Raw genomic sequence first — 15,638 nt, forward strand, 5'->3', positions numbered from 1 at the left:
ACTACAATATGGAAATACATCTCACTAAATGCAAAGAAATGTAAAAAGAGAAGGCAGAGAATGAATCAGTAAAGACGCACTTGCTCCAGGGAGATCTCAAATGGCTGAAATTTGCATGTAACTGTGCCTCAAAGGGCTGTGTAAAGAAACAAATTCCTGCACATAATCTGGTTATTGAGTCATCTACAGTAAATTCCAATTTCAGAGTAGCTCTCCATGGAACCAGCTGTACTTCTGATGACCTCTTTGTATTTACCTTGGGGTCTGATTCGTTTCTGTGCTGTACAAATTACAGTGGTCGTTTGGACTCCTGCAGCAGCAGTCGATCCAACTGGCTATCCTCTTATGTTCAGGGGAAACCGCACTTTTCTGAAGTACTTATAAAGTAATAATCGTCTTTATAAGTCTATAAATGGTCTTGTTCAAATTTTACTTTTTGCTTAACAGAACAAAGAGTATAAGTACATTTCAGTGCTATGGTCTTGGTTAAGTTAGTTTCTGCAGTTCATAATGTATTCAGCACAGTATTAAAACAAATTCTATGTACAAAGTATAACAGTTTGTTTGCACAGACACCAGCTTTTTAAAATATGCACCACCATTTCCTCCTGTTTTCATGACCGAAATTACGAGCACTGAGACAATTTGTTATTTTATATTTTTAGCAGCTTTCTCTACTAAAACTCAGTGATGACCTTGGTTTTGAAAGTCTGGTGCTGCACTTAGAGTATAAATAATCCTGTCAGACTGTTGGTTAATGCCCAAATTTTTATCACATCTTGAGGGTAACTTAGGAAACTTGTCCTATTTATTTTCTTCTGGCAAATATAGTAACAACAAATGAAGATACAACACAGAAGAAGGTGACCTAATATGTCATCAGCACTTTGGGACAAATGTGACAAATTTAAATAAAAAATGTATTTCAAAAAAGTACTATTAAGTTTGGGTTCTTTTTATACTTTTCATTAATACCCAAGCAGGTTTGTAATACAGAGAACTTCTAGATATATCTTTGTGTTTTCATGAATAAAAACCTTTACAGTTTAAAACTGGATGAAAGTGTGACATTATAAAGATCAACGAGCAACTGTCCTACATAATGTTGTTCAGTTTTGACCAAAATGAGATGTTGAAAACAGGTCATGAATCAACAGAAGCACATGGTTGAGTGAAGATTTTGGAAAGAAGATACTGTTGAAAGTAAAATGTAATATGTGTGTGTGTTTCTCTTCTGTAGGTGGTCTTGGAGGGAACTGCTAACAGATACATGCTGACCAGTCTGCGTCCGTCTACTGAGTATGATGTTATGTTGACGGCTGTATTCAGAGATGAATCAGAGAGTGACACTATCTCTGTTGTACAGACCACATGTAAGTGACAATAGACTGTTTAGCTGGCAACATGTGTCGCCCTAACCTTGGGGGAGTTATGGTATTTACTTTGTCTAATCAATGTAAAACTTGACAAAAGTAAGGGTCTAAAAACTTTTCAAGAGATAAGAGACAGGCACAAGTGTAATTTCACAAAATAAAATTTGCCAGTGACCTAAATGACCCTCGTCACCAAAGTGCCACTGTTTGCTGAGAACAACAGACGAGTCCGGTCGCGTATGCCTCATAGGATAGTAAAATTAGCATTTCTGAGTTGAAAGCATAGCTCTGCGAGAGCCTATTTGCATTGATTTGTTTGTCCCAGCTTATCGCAGAAGAAGAAAATCTATTTTCCCATCAATGCTTTGTTATGTATTTCTGTCTAATTACCTTAGTTATTGATACAGCGAGTTGTTGAGGCAAGTTTCTATCCAGTTATCTGATTTGTTCTCTCCATATTTCCCCAGTGGCCAAGACAACAACGATTGCTACCACAACCACAGGTAAGAAGTGTCAACATTGCTTTTGGGTAAAATTCCAAAATGTCAGGAGCAAAAGTGTCCAGAGAAGGAAACACACTCTCAATACTGAGCATGTGTAACAGCAGCCAAGCATTAATCTGGAAAGATGTGATTGGACATGACATGTCAGATTAAAATTGTGCAGTGAAACTGATTTCTTCATCATGCTAGTAATGTCGAAACCTTAAGAGTGTTGCTGGGTGTGTCCAGCAAGCAGCAGACAAAGTTCACTTAAAAAAAAAAAAAAAAACTATCTTTGCTGAGAGACCAGCCAAATTTTTGTCATGGTTCAAGCCAAAGCATCTGTCTAGAAAATCTTCTGCCACTGAAATGTGAAAGTTTCTACTAGTTGCCAGTTTGTGCTGATGTTGGCAGCGAGTTCCTGCGACAGAGTTTTGGTCAGTTAGTTTCAGGAAGCCAGAAAACCAGAATTACTGAGGGCTTAGAAAAGTCTGTTCTGACTAAGGTTGATGAATCTAAAGCTGAAATACTGATAACAGTCTCTTATGACAAAAGTTTGGAAGATCTTTTCTGTTTTTAAAAGTGTATTTACCGAGTTGGCCTCTTCAAGGGACTGTAGTTCAAACTCCATTATCTCAGAGGCGACCTGGAGGCCATCTGGGTTGTGTTTTGTATGAGGAGCAGGCTACAGCTAATCGAGTCAGAGCATTTTGTCCACTCACGGTTCTAAAACCTTAAAAAGCAACATGTCTCCTTTACTTAATTCCCCACTCACTATCCTGCAAACATCAAAAAGGCGCGTCTGCTTTGTTTAAAACTCCCAAGTGCTTCTGTGAAAATCACAACTCAGAGTGGCCAATGAAAAGACTACGCATCAACTCTGTTTTTAAAAATCAAGGCTCGTAGTTTGGGACTGCATTATGTATGGGACCCTCACACTGATTTACATCCAAAGAGGACTGCAGAGACTTTAACACATGTCTACTGTGGTTTAAAGCCATTACTGAGACTGATGAAACTAAAAACAAAACAAAAACACTCATCCAGCACATCACAGCTGACTGAGCATGTTGGCACTTTGACAGCAGCTGTTATGATTTTCTTTCAGCAGGCTGGCAGTTTGACTGACATTTTTCAAATCCACAGTTTACCAAGCCACATTAAAAGTGTGAAGAAAATGCAGCTTAAGCCAAGATTTTGTGTCAGTTTCTCATGCATAAATCCTGCAGTAACTCAGTACAGTGACTGTCGTCTGTGATGTGGTGTCACAGTGGCACGTCAGGCGGTGAGAAACCTTCTGCTGAGCGACGAGACCACCCAGAGCTTAGAGGCATCATGGGAGATGGAAGATCCCCACGTGGAGAGCTACAGGGTCTCCTACGCTGACCTCATGGGTGACCACAAAGAGGAGTCTGTGAGTTGATCAAGTTCTGAGCCATTACTATTATTAAACAAAAATCATTTACAGATTGCATTACAGATAAGTAAGTACAGATTTAGAGGTCCAGTGGCTTTTTCTGAAATGGATCTATGGTTTTGGGCAGTGAGTGTTTCTGATTTCAATTATTTCTCTCTTTTAAGCATTATTTTTAGGTCCCTAATACACACCAATAGTTTCTAAAGTCTCCCTCCTTATAGTCCTCTGCCACAGCTCTCAAACACTTGCATGTAAACACACACCATCTCCCCTGCTGAGCTGTGGGCTAATTGGTGGTAACTAACTAATTGCGTGGAACAGACAACACTGGAGTTGTGAGGGAGATTGTTGGATTGTTGCTGGATGGCGAACAGCGGCAGTCAGTGTCGGGTCATCTGCTCCAATCAGAAAACTGATTACACTTTTAGTCCCGGTCCACTCGGCATCTCCTTCCTGATCCCTCTATCTGTGGTAAGAGCCCTTGAGCTCAGTGCCATGTACTGACCCTGACCACTGATGCACTCACACGCACACACACACACATACACAAACACACACACATACCCAACCTCTCCCTTCTTTTCCATCTATCCCTCTATATCTTCGTATTTCTCTGTTTTTTCTCCCTCTTGTCTTCTCTCTCACCACCTCTGCTTGCTTTCCTCCCCTCTCTCGCATTCCCTCCTCCCTGTTTTAATTTCCCAACTTGGTGTCAGAGCTCTAGAAGATGGAGAGGCCAGGCCAAGCCAGAAGACATTCCATTATCTTTTCAGTAGCCATTTACCTCACTGGGAGCAGAGATGGAGGGCAGCTGAGAAAAGAGCAAAAGAAACAAAGGGTGGTAGAAAAAGAAACAAAAGCTAAGCAAAATGAGGAGAAAGGCTTAAACCTGTCCGCCAGCAGATAGATAAGGGTTGTTTCAGGTCGCTCCTCTTTCTCAAAGTTTGGACGTGTTTTGATTGTGTTTGATGTGCGTGAGAGACAGTGAGAAGGGACAGGAGACAGCAGGGACAACTCTGTGTGTCATAGGGTGGTGGTTGTGTGCTTATGCGTTCATGTATTTAAAAATGTGTGTGTGTGTGTGTGTGTGTGTGTGTGTGTGTGTGTGTGTGTGTGTGTGTGTGTGTGTGTGTGTGTGTGTGTGTGTGTGTGTGTGCCCTCCCACTTTGACACTGACAGGAGTTTCAGCACCTCAGTCTGAGTGGACAGTTCCTCCTGATCCATTGGTCTTACCTTAGCTCACCTCTCTCTCTTTGTCACACACACACACACACACACACACACACACACACACACACACACACACACACACACACACACACACACACACACACACACACACACACACACACACACACATATACATGCGCAGGCAGGAGATCAGTGCTGTTAGCACACTAAGCAAAAGACCATATCTGTGTTGTTGAGATGTCTGTACTGTTCCTTGACACCTGACAAGCTTCATCTGCTAATAAAGATCTTGTGATAAACTTGAAAGCTTCACAACAAGTGAGTAAGTGGACCTTGAGTGGAGATCGTTTTGCCAGCTGCTTTTTTACACAGGTCACAGAATGAAGCCAAGTTTTTCATTAGTTTCCATCAAGATTAATTATATTATAAAACAGAAACATCAGCTATTGAGTTGCTTGTTATCTTTTTTCTTGGAGTCATTGTACCGAGTCTTATATTTTTTAGTTGCAGTGTAGTTTGTTTCAGACTGTCTGATGAGATGGTTCCTTATTTATGTGAAAGAATACTTTCAGAACTTAAATAAAGATGCATAGAAAGAACAAACTGCAACACATAAATGAAAAACCCAGCAGTAATGGGTTTTTCTCAGCTCTTTTCTGCCTCACCATTGACCTCAACTGACTTTATTGACTAAACTGAGGTGAGCAGAATTCTTGAGCAGTTGTGGTTCAGATCCCCTAAGATATATGTAGCGTTTTGTAGGCACTTTCTGTTTCACCAAATTAAGCCTGGTCTTAATCTTTCCCTCAAAAAACAGCAGAGAAAAGCAACAGATTCTGTATGTTGTCTGCTATATGGTGGATTTATCATGGTGTGTGTGTGTGTGTGTGTGTGTGTGTGTGTGTGTGTGTGTGTGTGTGTGTGTGTGTGTGTGTGTGTGTGTGTGTGTGTGTGTGTGTGTGTGTGTGTGTGTGTGTGTGTGTCCTAGCATGTGTATTTCTTATTTGTATGCCCCTTTTCTGTTTGCCTCTGTGCCGGTTAGTCCCAAGTGAGCAGAACTCATCACTGCTTTAAAAATCCCTGCATTCTCTCACCTCTTCAAACGTGCCCTGAATGTGTGCATGTGTGTGTGTGTGTGTGTGTGTCTAGGTGTTAGTCCCTGGTGGTCAGAGGAGAGCTGTGCTACAGCCTTTGTTACCAGACACCCAGTACAAAGTGACAGTCACACCAGTATACATGGACGGACAAGACGGCATCAGTATTTCTGCCCTGGGAACCACATGTAAGCCCTACAAACCTCCAACACAGACACACAGACACACACACACACACACAGTCCTCTGTATTATTGACAACCGGGGTCAGCTCCCGGTTTCTCAATTTTCATTACACAAAGAGCTCTCAGTTTAGAAGAACACATCTGACAAAACTGAAAGCTAATGAAAATGAATTCTATAGCAGCGAACAGAATGCTCAATTGCATTGCATTAACTTCATGTTAATTTACGTTCCTGAAGGAGAATGTAAATGAAAACGATGACAAATACTGATGCGTTCTTAATCGTCTTAATGAAGGCCGTTCATAATTACAGCAGCTCCTTTCATTAATGAGATGATTACATTATTTTGTGCAGCTCTAATTGATTTTCTCAACCATTCTCCTGATTACCTCTCATGAACAGTAGTGATTGTCTCCTCATTGCTCAGAGAACTGAAATGTCAGATGAAATATGTCATCTTTTTAGATGAGAGTGCTGTAGCTCACCATGTTGCAAATAAAAACCCCTTCTCAGCTTGGAAAGCAGCAAGGCAATAAGTCAGAGCCAAGACACACTTCACGTACAGTGAGACATGATTTTATATTTTTTAGGGAGGAAAACTGTCTTCTCACCTAAATCAGCGTCAGTTGGAATTTACAACTTTGTGATAACTCAAATTCAACCACGCCTCGCACTGGTTGAAAAAATAAAAATAAAACCCACAAAACTTCAACTTCGCAATGTTACAATAATTTATAACTCACAGTTCGCTGAAACTAATATATAAACAAACTATGTGCAGAGCTATTGCCACCAGCAATAAGGAACAAAAGCCATAAATCATATTACAGCTGGATATTAAATCTCAGTTCTCTTTTGGTACGGGCCAAAATGTGTCTGTTGTACTTAATATAAGAAACTGTCGAGCACCGTAAGCTTGCATCACCTGCTTGCTCAAACTGGTGCGCCTGTTTGCATCAAGACAGCAACTGTTTTGCTTTCATTCTCTAAACTCAGGTCTACATCTCGGCACTAGGTTGGAAAAATTCAGAATGAGACCCAGCCCTAAATCGTATATAGTCAGATGTCAAATCACTGTACTTGTACCCTACAGCAGAGGATTTGATTATACTGTCAAACATTTCAGTGCTCTGCCATGATTGTTTTAAATCTAAATTTAAGTCTGGTTCTAAGGAGCACTTCTATACTCTGATTTTGTCTTGTGTTTGTGGCAGTGCCCCTCTTGTCTCCTGGAAACATTCGTGTATCAGAGGAGTGGTACAACCGCTTCAGGGTCACCTGGGATCCACCTCAGTCTCCTACAGTGGGTTACAGGATCGTCTACCAGCCTATTTATGGTACACACACACACACACACACACACACACACACACACACACACACACACACACACACACACACACTTAGAGGGCAAAAAAACTAATGCTAATCCTAACATAATTTGTATAATCAAGCAGTAATCCCAAAATAGGCCCTTGGGGATTACCTGTAAAATGTAGAGATTGAGGAGATTTTGCTCAGTCTTTTTTTCTTGTGATGGGTTTTGTTACTTAGAAACACAAAAACAGACAGGCACAATTAAATTCTGTTTCCATCCCACACAACTACACCTTCATGCATAAGCACTGGTAGGCAACTGTTAATTGTCAAGCACAAGAGTATTGTGTTTTTCTTTATTTTGTGTGTGCTTTGCCTTGGGATGCAGGCTCATTCAAACACTCTAATCCGCTTGCTATGGGAGAACCCACCGGCGACAAACCTGTGAGGGGCACATAGTAACTGAAAAAACAAATTGCTCCCAGGATGTTTGGGCTTTCCTGAAAGTGACATCTTAGTTTTTCTCTTTATCAAGAAGCTTGTGGCTGCAAAGGAAACGTCAGCGATCCAGAGCTGAAATAATACATTACCCTTCCTCATTTATCTATTGTCTTGAAGCATCAACAAAAGACCATTTTCTTTGTTCTGCTGCTTCCTTCGTTCTAATTGTTTCATCCTTCCAAGATGAGGCTCCAGTCTTTATAGTTTCAATGTCTGTTTTTAGTCATTTTAACACAATTACTGAGTGTCTGAGTATCCAGCTTCAAGCGGACAGGCTGCATTAATCTGATTTTAGGAATTAAGTTGAAAGGAAATAATTTTCAGCAGTCTGGTGTTTTTACTGTGAGGATTTTGATATGTGGAGGGGAGGGAAGGGCCTGCATGTGCAAATGCCTGCACACACACACACTGGGCTGATGAATGCATGTGTATTTCTGGAGATTTGTGTATGGGTGGGAGATAAGTAAGTTGCCGGTCTCTCTCATTACTTACTTTTCTTCTTGTAACCTAACAACCTATAAACAGACATGACATGAACCCTGTAAAGCTGCTGATCCATGTAGGAAACATGAAAGTGGAAAGAGCATTGTTCTTGTATTGCAGTGTAGATCCTGGTATTGTTAGTATGATGAATAAAAATAAAAATGTATGTTCACTTGTCAGTTGTCAGTTCTAAATGGGATTAAAATGGTTTTTCACAGAGTCTCAAATCTATGTTTATGGTTTGTAGCATGCTTTCTTAAATGCAGTGACTCTTCTCATTCTTTGATTTCCTCTGTCCTTTCTGTCTGTGTTTATGTATCTTTCTCAGTTCCAGGACCAGTTTTGGAGACAACAGTGGGTGAAGATGTGAACTCCTTGCTCCTTCTGAATCTACTCAGTGGGACTGAATATGGTGTTCAATTGACGGCTTCTTACCCTACGGGACAAAGTGAACCACAGCTTGTGAACGCTAAAACATGTAAGCATCCTTATTACACACCTGCAAAGGCCACTCACACTTTGTTGTAAGGGTAGGTATTAAATGGTAGATCTGATATCTGATTGCAGATTCAGCTTTTCATGTTATCCTTCCTCACTTGGCACTGTTGACATTGCAGGAAAAAACGTATTGTGTATTGGCGTGACTGGAAATGGAAGAGACTGTCTCACATTAGTTCGCTCCGACGAGAGGTCATTAATACACAGTTTTTCAACAGTAAAATCCTAAATGTAATTTTAAATTTAGCTTTCACTGAGGATAACCTGATTTACATTTGAAAAGTCATACCAGATATCGAAATGTGTCATTCCAAAATGAACATAATGGGGGCGTCACCACCACCTTAAGTTCAGTCAGGCTGAATTTGTCAGAAAGGAGTGTGATTATTAGAAGGAGGAAACAAGCAGCAGCAGCAGCAGCAGCAGCAGAAAAGCAATCTAGTTTTAGGAAAGTGGGAAAAGTACAACATGCATATTAACTGCCTGCTGATACCATACATTCTAATTTCCATTGAGACTTTAGCAAACAGAAAGACAGACAGAAGGATATAAATATTTCCCAGTCAGCCAGGGAGAACAGTCCTTTATGCATATAGATTTGGTATCAGTAGGTGCAGTAAAACCTAATGCAGGTTTTAACACTTCTCTCATCTAAAACAAATAGACTATCAGAGAAGGAGGAAGTAAGAAGAAGAGAGAGACTGACATAGTGATAGGTAGGTAGTTATATGTGTGTGTGCATGTATATGCATCTGTTTTCTTTAAACCCACTTAGGCAGGCTCACAGAATCGTGCTGTGTCACTATCTATCACCAAACATTTATATTGTGTTTTTGGTTTACTGATTTCCTGTTTGTATGTGTGCTGTTTTCAGAAAACTGCTGTATCACTGTGTAGTTTAAACTCTATTGTTGTGTTTTGGGTTTAGTGTCTGATTGGCCAGAAGGGACTGACCAAATGGTGGTTTACTCAATGTTCTAATTTCAATATCTCATAAATTTCTCATGTAAATTTATTACGCAGCAAAAATTTAGTTTCACTTTTTTTCCTGAAAAGCTTTTTCCTTTAAATTTGGAGGACAAAGTTTGGAAAGATTAAATTTAGGGTCATACATGAATTTCTCCATTATGAACAATTACAGGAGAATGCTTTTGATACACAGATTTCTCATTAGGTTTTTCCTGCATTAATGTGGCATCTTTCATCTCTTCTTTAATCATCCCCCTGTGGGATAAGTGACAATTCCCACATGACCTCCTGTTTCTGTAAAGCTCTCGTAATGAAAAATGCTTTCATAATGAGATAAAGATAAAATATGAGGCACTGACAAGTAGATTCATCAGCCGCTCCTATTTAAACACTCTTATATATATATATAACAACTTTATCAACATGCAGGCTTCTCAGATCCTCATTCCCTTTCACACTTTTTAGAGATCTGTTTGTCCATATTGTATATTCTGCCACATTGCATTTTGTTTTTCTACCGTTTTAGTCAGGGATGACAAAGAAAATGACTCATCACTAAATATTCACCAGAACACGTATCCTCCATCAAATGCAAGCAAGTCACAGTGCACTGATAAATTTTCAGATGTATCAGATTTTCCCATATTACACAGGGCATAGTTAAATTCATTGTCCGTATTTGTTCTCTGTGGTGGAGAAACTCTGATTTATTAAGTAGATGTGTTCAGTCATTTCTCACTCTAATAAAGGAGATACAGTAACATATTTCCCAGGGTACACTGCATTCATTGCGGCCTTACCGTGGGAGCCAACTGGCATGTTTGCACCAATAAATTACACATACTAGCATGTAGCACAGAAAGGTAATTATTGGTACCTTGAGGACCGTTGAATGAAATGAAACTGTTTCCCCTAAATGAAGTTTTATGTAGTTTGTATTTAGGTGGTAACGCTTTAGGTTTACAATGAAAATTGGTTTTCCACAGGACCTCTGAAGGGTGCTCAGTCAACGCAGGCTCAAGACATTTTGTAGGATTCACACAATGTCACAAAATGAACATGTTTATTTTAAAGACTAAAAGAAGTTTGACTCGAGCTCCCACTGTGAAAGGATTAGATGACTGGAAACAGGCACAAACAGAATGAAGAAAAAGTGTAGTGGAAACTGAGGGTGTGGAGGTTTTGAAGGCAGATGGGTGCAAGTGTTTGGCTTTGAGCCTGGCTACTTAAGCACGCACAGACGTAATTTCTGACTGATTGTAGCATCTCCATATGGTCTCCATATGGTGCACCATAGTTTATATCTTTGATACTCCTTTCACGCTGACCTTTGGGTGTTAAATGGGCAATTACCACTCAGAATCCTCAGTTTCCTCTTCTTTTTGTACTTTTTAAAAAAATCTTACATTCCATTTCTCTCATTCTGTTCTCTTTCTTTGTCCTAGTTTCCGTGTGTTTCTTTCGTGTTTAAAATGGGCTTTGCACACTTCCACTTAAGCCTTTCAGTATAATCCATTTCACCAAAACGAGTTTGGTGTATTCTTAGACATGTGCAGATTATTTCTTGCAGATAAACGTCCCTGATAACAGAAAATAAAGTCAAAGTTACCCTAAAACAAATACTAACTAACTGTAACTGACTTTGTGAAATAAAACAAAAATATGTGGCCTAAAACCAACATTGTTAAACAGCTGCAGTCAGCAGTATAAAATATTGTGCAAGATTTTAGTCTGTTCGGGTAGGCAATCGAGCCCAAATGCTTAGCTTCATGTTTGTCATGAACCCTTTCCTTTGCAAACACACCAACACTTTATTTGGATCAACCTGCACCCTGTCGCAGCACCTAACTATATGTTCAAATGTAAACACACATGTGCATCTATTTTACATTTATCCAGATTTATGTGTTGGTGTTCATGTGTGTGTATGTGAGTGAGTTTGTGCGTGTGTCTTTGCATATCATTGAAAGAAATGATGGGTTGTCATATGCATTATTCACTAGTATTTAAAATAAAGCACCTGCCATATGGTCCCAGCATAAAATATCCATTTACAGGAGCAAGAGCCAAGTTTATTTTATACCATCAGCAAATTCTGTTAACAAGTGGGACAGAACGAGAGAGCGAGAGAGCGAGAGAGCGAGAGAGAGAGAGAGAGAGAGAGAGAGAGAGAGAGAGAGAGAGAGAGAGAGAGAGAGAGAGAGAGAGAGAGAGAGAGAGAGAGAGAGAGAGAGAGAGTAAGGAAAACAGAGGAGAGAGTGGCTCCTGGGAGGTTTTCTTGCCTATGGTACACTGAAATCTCATTACCAAACAAGCTTGAGCTATTTAAATTGCTCATGGTGTTTTGCATTTTGCTGCATCATGCCTCATTGTTTCTTCACATGACAGTTAAAAGTCAAGCCTGACTAATTCTGCTTCAAAGTTATTTGTTTGAACTGAGTGTTGAATCTGTCAGTGTAGATACATTTCTACCATTTACACTTTATATTGACCCTAAACTAATATCAGCAAAGCAAAGAGATGTACAACAAAGTGCCATGTGTGTATTATGATGCAAAATGCAGAGGCTGTAGCTGTAACACTGAGTTCAGAGTAACTCCAACCCTAATGCTGACTACGACCTTGACTTGAAACCTTTTCACATGATTGTCAGTCAGTCAGAATTTTAGTGACAGATTATCTATTACACAGTAAGTACATTCATCTATTTTACTCTCAAAATAACCAGACTTACCGAAAATGTCCACATTTTTCTCAAAGTAGTTTATATCTATACATCTATAGACATATATCTTTGTAAAATCAGCCCCAGTTCCACTAAGAGAGACTTTGGAGCAACATCAATAAGATGCAAAATAGCCTTAATGAATATACAGTAGTTTGATGCAGACTTGATCCAGAGTTCTGTCTGTGTGTGTGTGAGTGGGTGTCTGAGTCTCTCTCAGTTGGAGTCTTGAGTCTTCTGGCGGGTGGAGGAGCTGGATGGTGGAGGGTGTCCTCTGAGCAAGTGACAGAACCAACAGGGAAAAGGTCAAATTTATGGTTAGAAAATGTGAAAAGGTGCAGCAGTTTAATGGCAAGCATTTCTTTTTTCAATACTGTTACAACACACACAAATTGTAACTTTATATTACTGAAAGCCATTCGAAAGGATAATAATCAAATGTTACCAGGGTTTCAGATTTTAACTTCAGTGTTGTGCTTCATTGTTTTTATCTGGTTGAATGTGTAAGATCTGTGAATCACCTTCAGATAGAACCGCAGACTGTAGTCCTACTGATCATTGAACAGCATTCATGTACCATTTGATAGATTTAGTAATTAAATGTAATCCCCTGAGTGATGTATGCACAGTAATCTGTAATGAACAGACTTTGTTGTCTGATTGCCCGTTGAACTTCAGCGAGTCTGACATGAACAGAATTTTCTCCACAGGAATTAAAAAATCTATGCTAAATTCATCTTTCTGTCATTTGTCCATTTGTCTCTCTCTCTCTTTCCAGTGTTCCTCGGCGTCTCTGGCTTGTCAACCTACCAGGTGCGTCCCAACAGCATGTGTGTCCAATGGCAGCCTCTTCTACATGCCACATTATACAGAGTCTCCATACAGTCTACACTCAGTAAGTGCATTTGCTGTTTACGAGAGTGTACGGCGGTGTCTATGTAAAAAAGGTGGTGGGGAGAAAAAAGTGTTCATTTCTTGATTTAGTGCTTTCATTAGTTTTGCTCTTTGTGTGAGAATGTGATACCCGACAGGCAGCTCACTCCAAGCTGGACTGACTTATCTGGTCTGAATTCAAATTAAGTGTAACTTTATCAACTTGCTAAAATGTGGTCTGGGTCTCACCTTTTAACTGCAGTTAAAACAAAAACAAAACAAAACAAATATCTCCAAACAAAAGTTTCTTTCAGGCAAAGTTTTTGGGAACAAGCAGTGGTCCTAGAGACATGCAGCTGACAGTTAGCTGTTCTCATCAACATCTCTGTGTGCACCTTCACCATACCAACATGTTTCACGGTTCCATGTTGTGAGAAACAAGGCTTTTGCCAGATAAGTGACTGGAATACAGTTCAGTCAGTAAATCAGACATTTTACTAGAGTTGTGATATTTGGTGAGGTGGCTGGATTCAACTCCAAACTCTGAATGTGTTTCCTTATAGACTTAAAGTCTGTTCTCATGAAAGTGTCACCTCCGTTTTATTATTAATACAAAGACGAGTCGAGTCAGCTCAGGACTTTGTGTTTTGTGTGTGTGTGTGTGTGATGGTTACATGTGTGTTGCTTGCATATACCTTTCATAGTCATCTGGATGATATGAGCCTCTGAGGAAATAAATGTTATATATTTCTGTCGCTCTCACATGGCAATGGGTTACATTGTAAAAGGATTTTCATAAATCTCTTAGTTTGCACAAAGGAAGGGAGATATGATACGAGCACAATCTCTCCCCAGTAAATGACATGGGAGGAAACCGCTTTGAGAATAGCTCATGTCATCGCATCAGAAATAAAATCAGTAAAGACACAGAGTATGACCTTTAGAAGCTGTTTATTGTGCAGACTACTCTGACTATGTTAAAAAGGGAGAGAGAGAAAAAATATCAACCAACTCTATTTTAATAACAATCATCAAAAGAAAAATCAACCTAAACCTCACCTTTGTTGTATTTTGTCCTTTATTTTCCCTTTACTTTTACTTTTCCTCTTTGAATCAGGTGTATAAAATATAAAAACCTTAATAAAACCTTTGTACACTTTGTCTGTCAACAAGAAAATATTTTGGAGCCGGTCCACTCATAGTGAGCAACTTTAAGTTCAAGTTTTATTTTTACTTTTCCTCAGAGGGCTGTTGGTTGTGCAGCACAAGTTCACATAAAATCTGCAGTAAAAAACAAAAAAAAAGCATTGTTGAAATAGTAACAGCATTCTTGATATATTCTAGCTGTTCTTTGCATTAAACAGGGAGCTATAGAAAATGGCACAAAGATTATTGGTTATTTCTAACAGTTTTATTGAATATAAGCACGATCCAGTTGAACCTCAGATTTCTGCTTAGTCTTTTGATTATTTATCTGTCCATACGTTTATTTTTTAAAATGTCAACAAGTTTCAAAAGCTTACATAGGAGGCAGAGCCAGATGCTGCAGCGATGGATTTTTTTTCACTTACCCAAAAACCCCTGGGAGGATGATGAGAAAAGAAACATGAGTACATGACAGTACAGGCTGGCAGTCTTCTGCTCTGCAGATTCTAAAACTTTAACCACTTTTCATCACCACGTTTCATAGACGTGGACTTCCACTCTGGTAGCTCAGTGGAAAAAGATGTGTCCTTCATCATTTATTTCAGTGACACCACTGTGTTGGTGCAGTCGGGGATCATGTCACAGAGAAAAAAAAGTTAATGTTGCATAAAAGGAGTCGGTGTCATACAGTTCACTCACGAGAGTGTGCACAAAAATTGCACAGAATATGTGTATAATAAGCTGGTGGCCTCAGCAACATCAAGGAAAGGAATCTGGACTTAAAACTGGTTCAAAGTGGTATAAAATAACCAACTGAAGGCCATTTCTTAGTTGAAGAGCTGTCTGTTGGACCCATTCTGTTTTACTCCTGAATGACTGCTCATTTTTTTAAAAGGTCTACTCTCACTTAAAAAACAAGTTTCAGTCTTTCAGGAGGATCCACTGCCTGTGTACTTGTTTTGAATATAATACTGTACACTTGGAATTGGCTCATATTTGTCCCCCTGTTCCATTTAGAGACAGCAGTCATTACCCATTTTAGGACAGTAGCACACCTAAACTGAATGCAGCTGTTATTAACAACATTAGCTACACCTGCGAGAAAGGCCTATAGCTCTTTTAAAACTGATTTTCCCAACAGGGTTCCAGTAGGTGGTTTTTGATTTAGTGTCGATTAAAATAAATGGGAACCTGGAGAGGTTGTAGACATAAATAAAAGCTGCTTTTACTTGAAGGAAACATGAACAGTAAGTGATGTGTGTTCACCTTTTTCAGCTTTTTACTGACAGAAAAAGGACAGCCAAAAGAAGGAGGAAGATTTCTCCCTTCTATCTTCCTTCCATCCCCGTATTTTCTATTTATCTCCGTCTGTCCCTCCTGCCT

General features: G+C 39.5%; 1 protein-coding gene across 1 annotated transcript in view; it reads left to right on the forward strand.

Annotated features, from left to right (window-relative positions):
* The window catches only part of col14a1a (collagen, type XIV, alpha 1a), a 123,352-nt gene that overhangs the window by 42,421 nt on the left and 65,293 nt on the right, over positions 1-15,638 (forward strand). The window contains exons 17-23 of the mRNA XM_041045335.1: positions 1,241-1,373; positions 1,841-1,876; positions 3,127-3,269; positions 5,613-5,745; positions 6,958-7,080; positions 8,373-8,522; positions 13,015-13,131. Of these exons, the coding sequence (XP_040901269.1) occupies positions 1,241-1,373; positions 1,841-1,876; positions 3,127-3,269; positions 5,613-5,745; positions 6,958-7,080; positions 8,373-8,522; positions 13,015-13,131 (835 nt within the window). The remainder of the gene's footprint in view (positions 1-1,240; positions 1,374-1,840; positions 1,877-3,126; positions 3,270-5,612; positions 5,746-6,957; positions 7,081-8,372; positions 8,523-13,014; positions 13,132-15,638) is intronic.

The sequence above is a fragment of the Toxotes jaculatrix genome, chromosome 8, assembly GCF_017976425.1.
Source record: "Toxotes jaculatrix isolate fToxJac2 chromosome 8, fToxJac2.pri, whole genome shotgun sequence".
Taxonomy (NCBI): Eukaryota; Metazoa; Chordata; class Actinopteri; family Toxotidae; genus Toxotes; species Toxotes jaculatrix.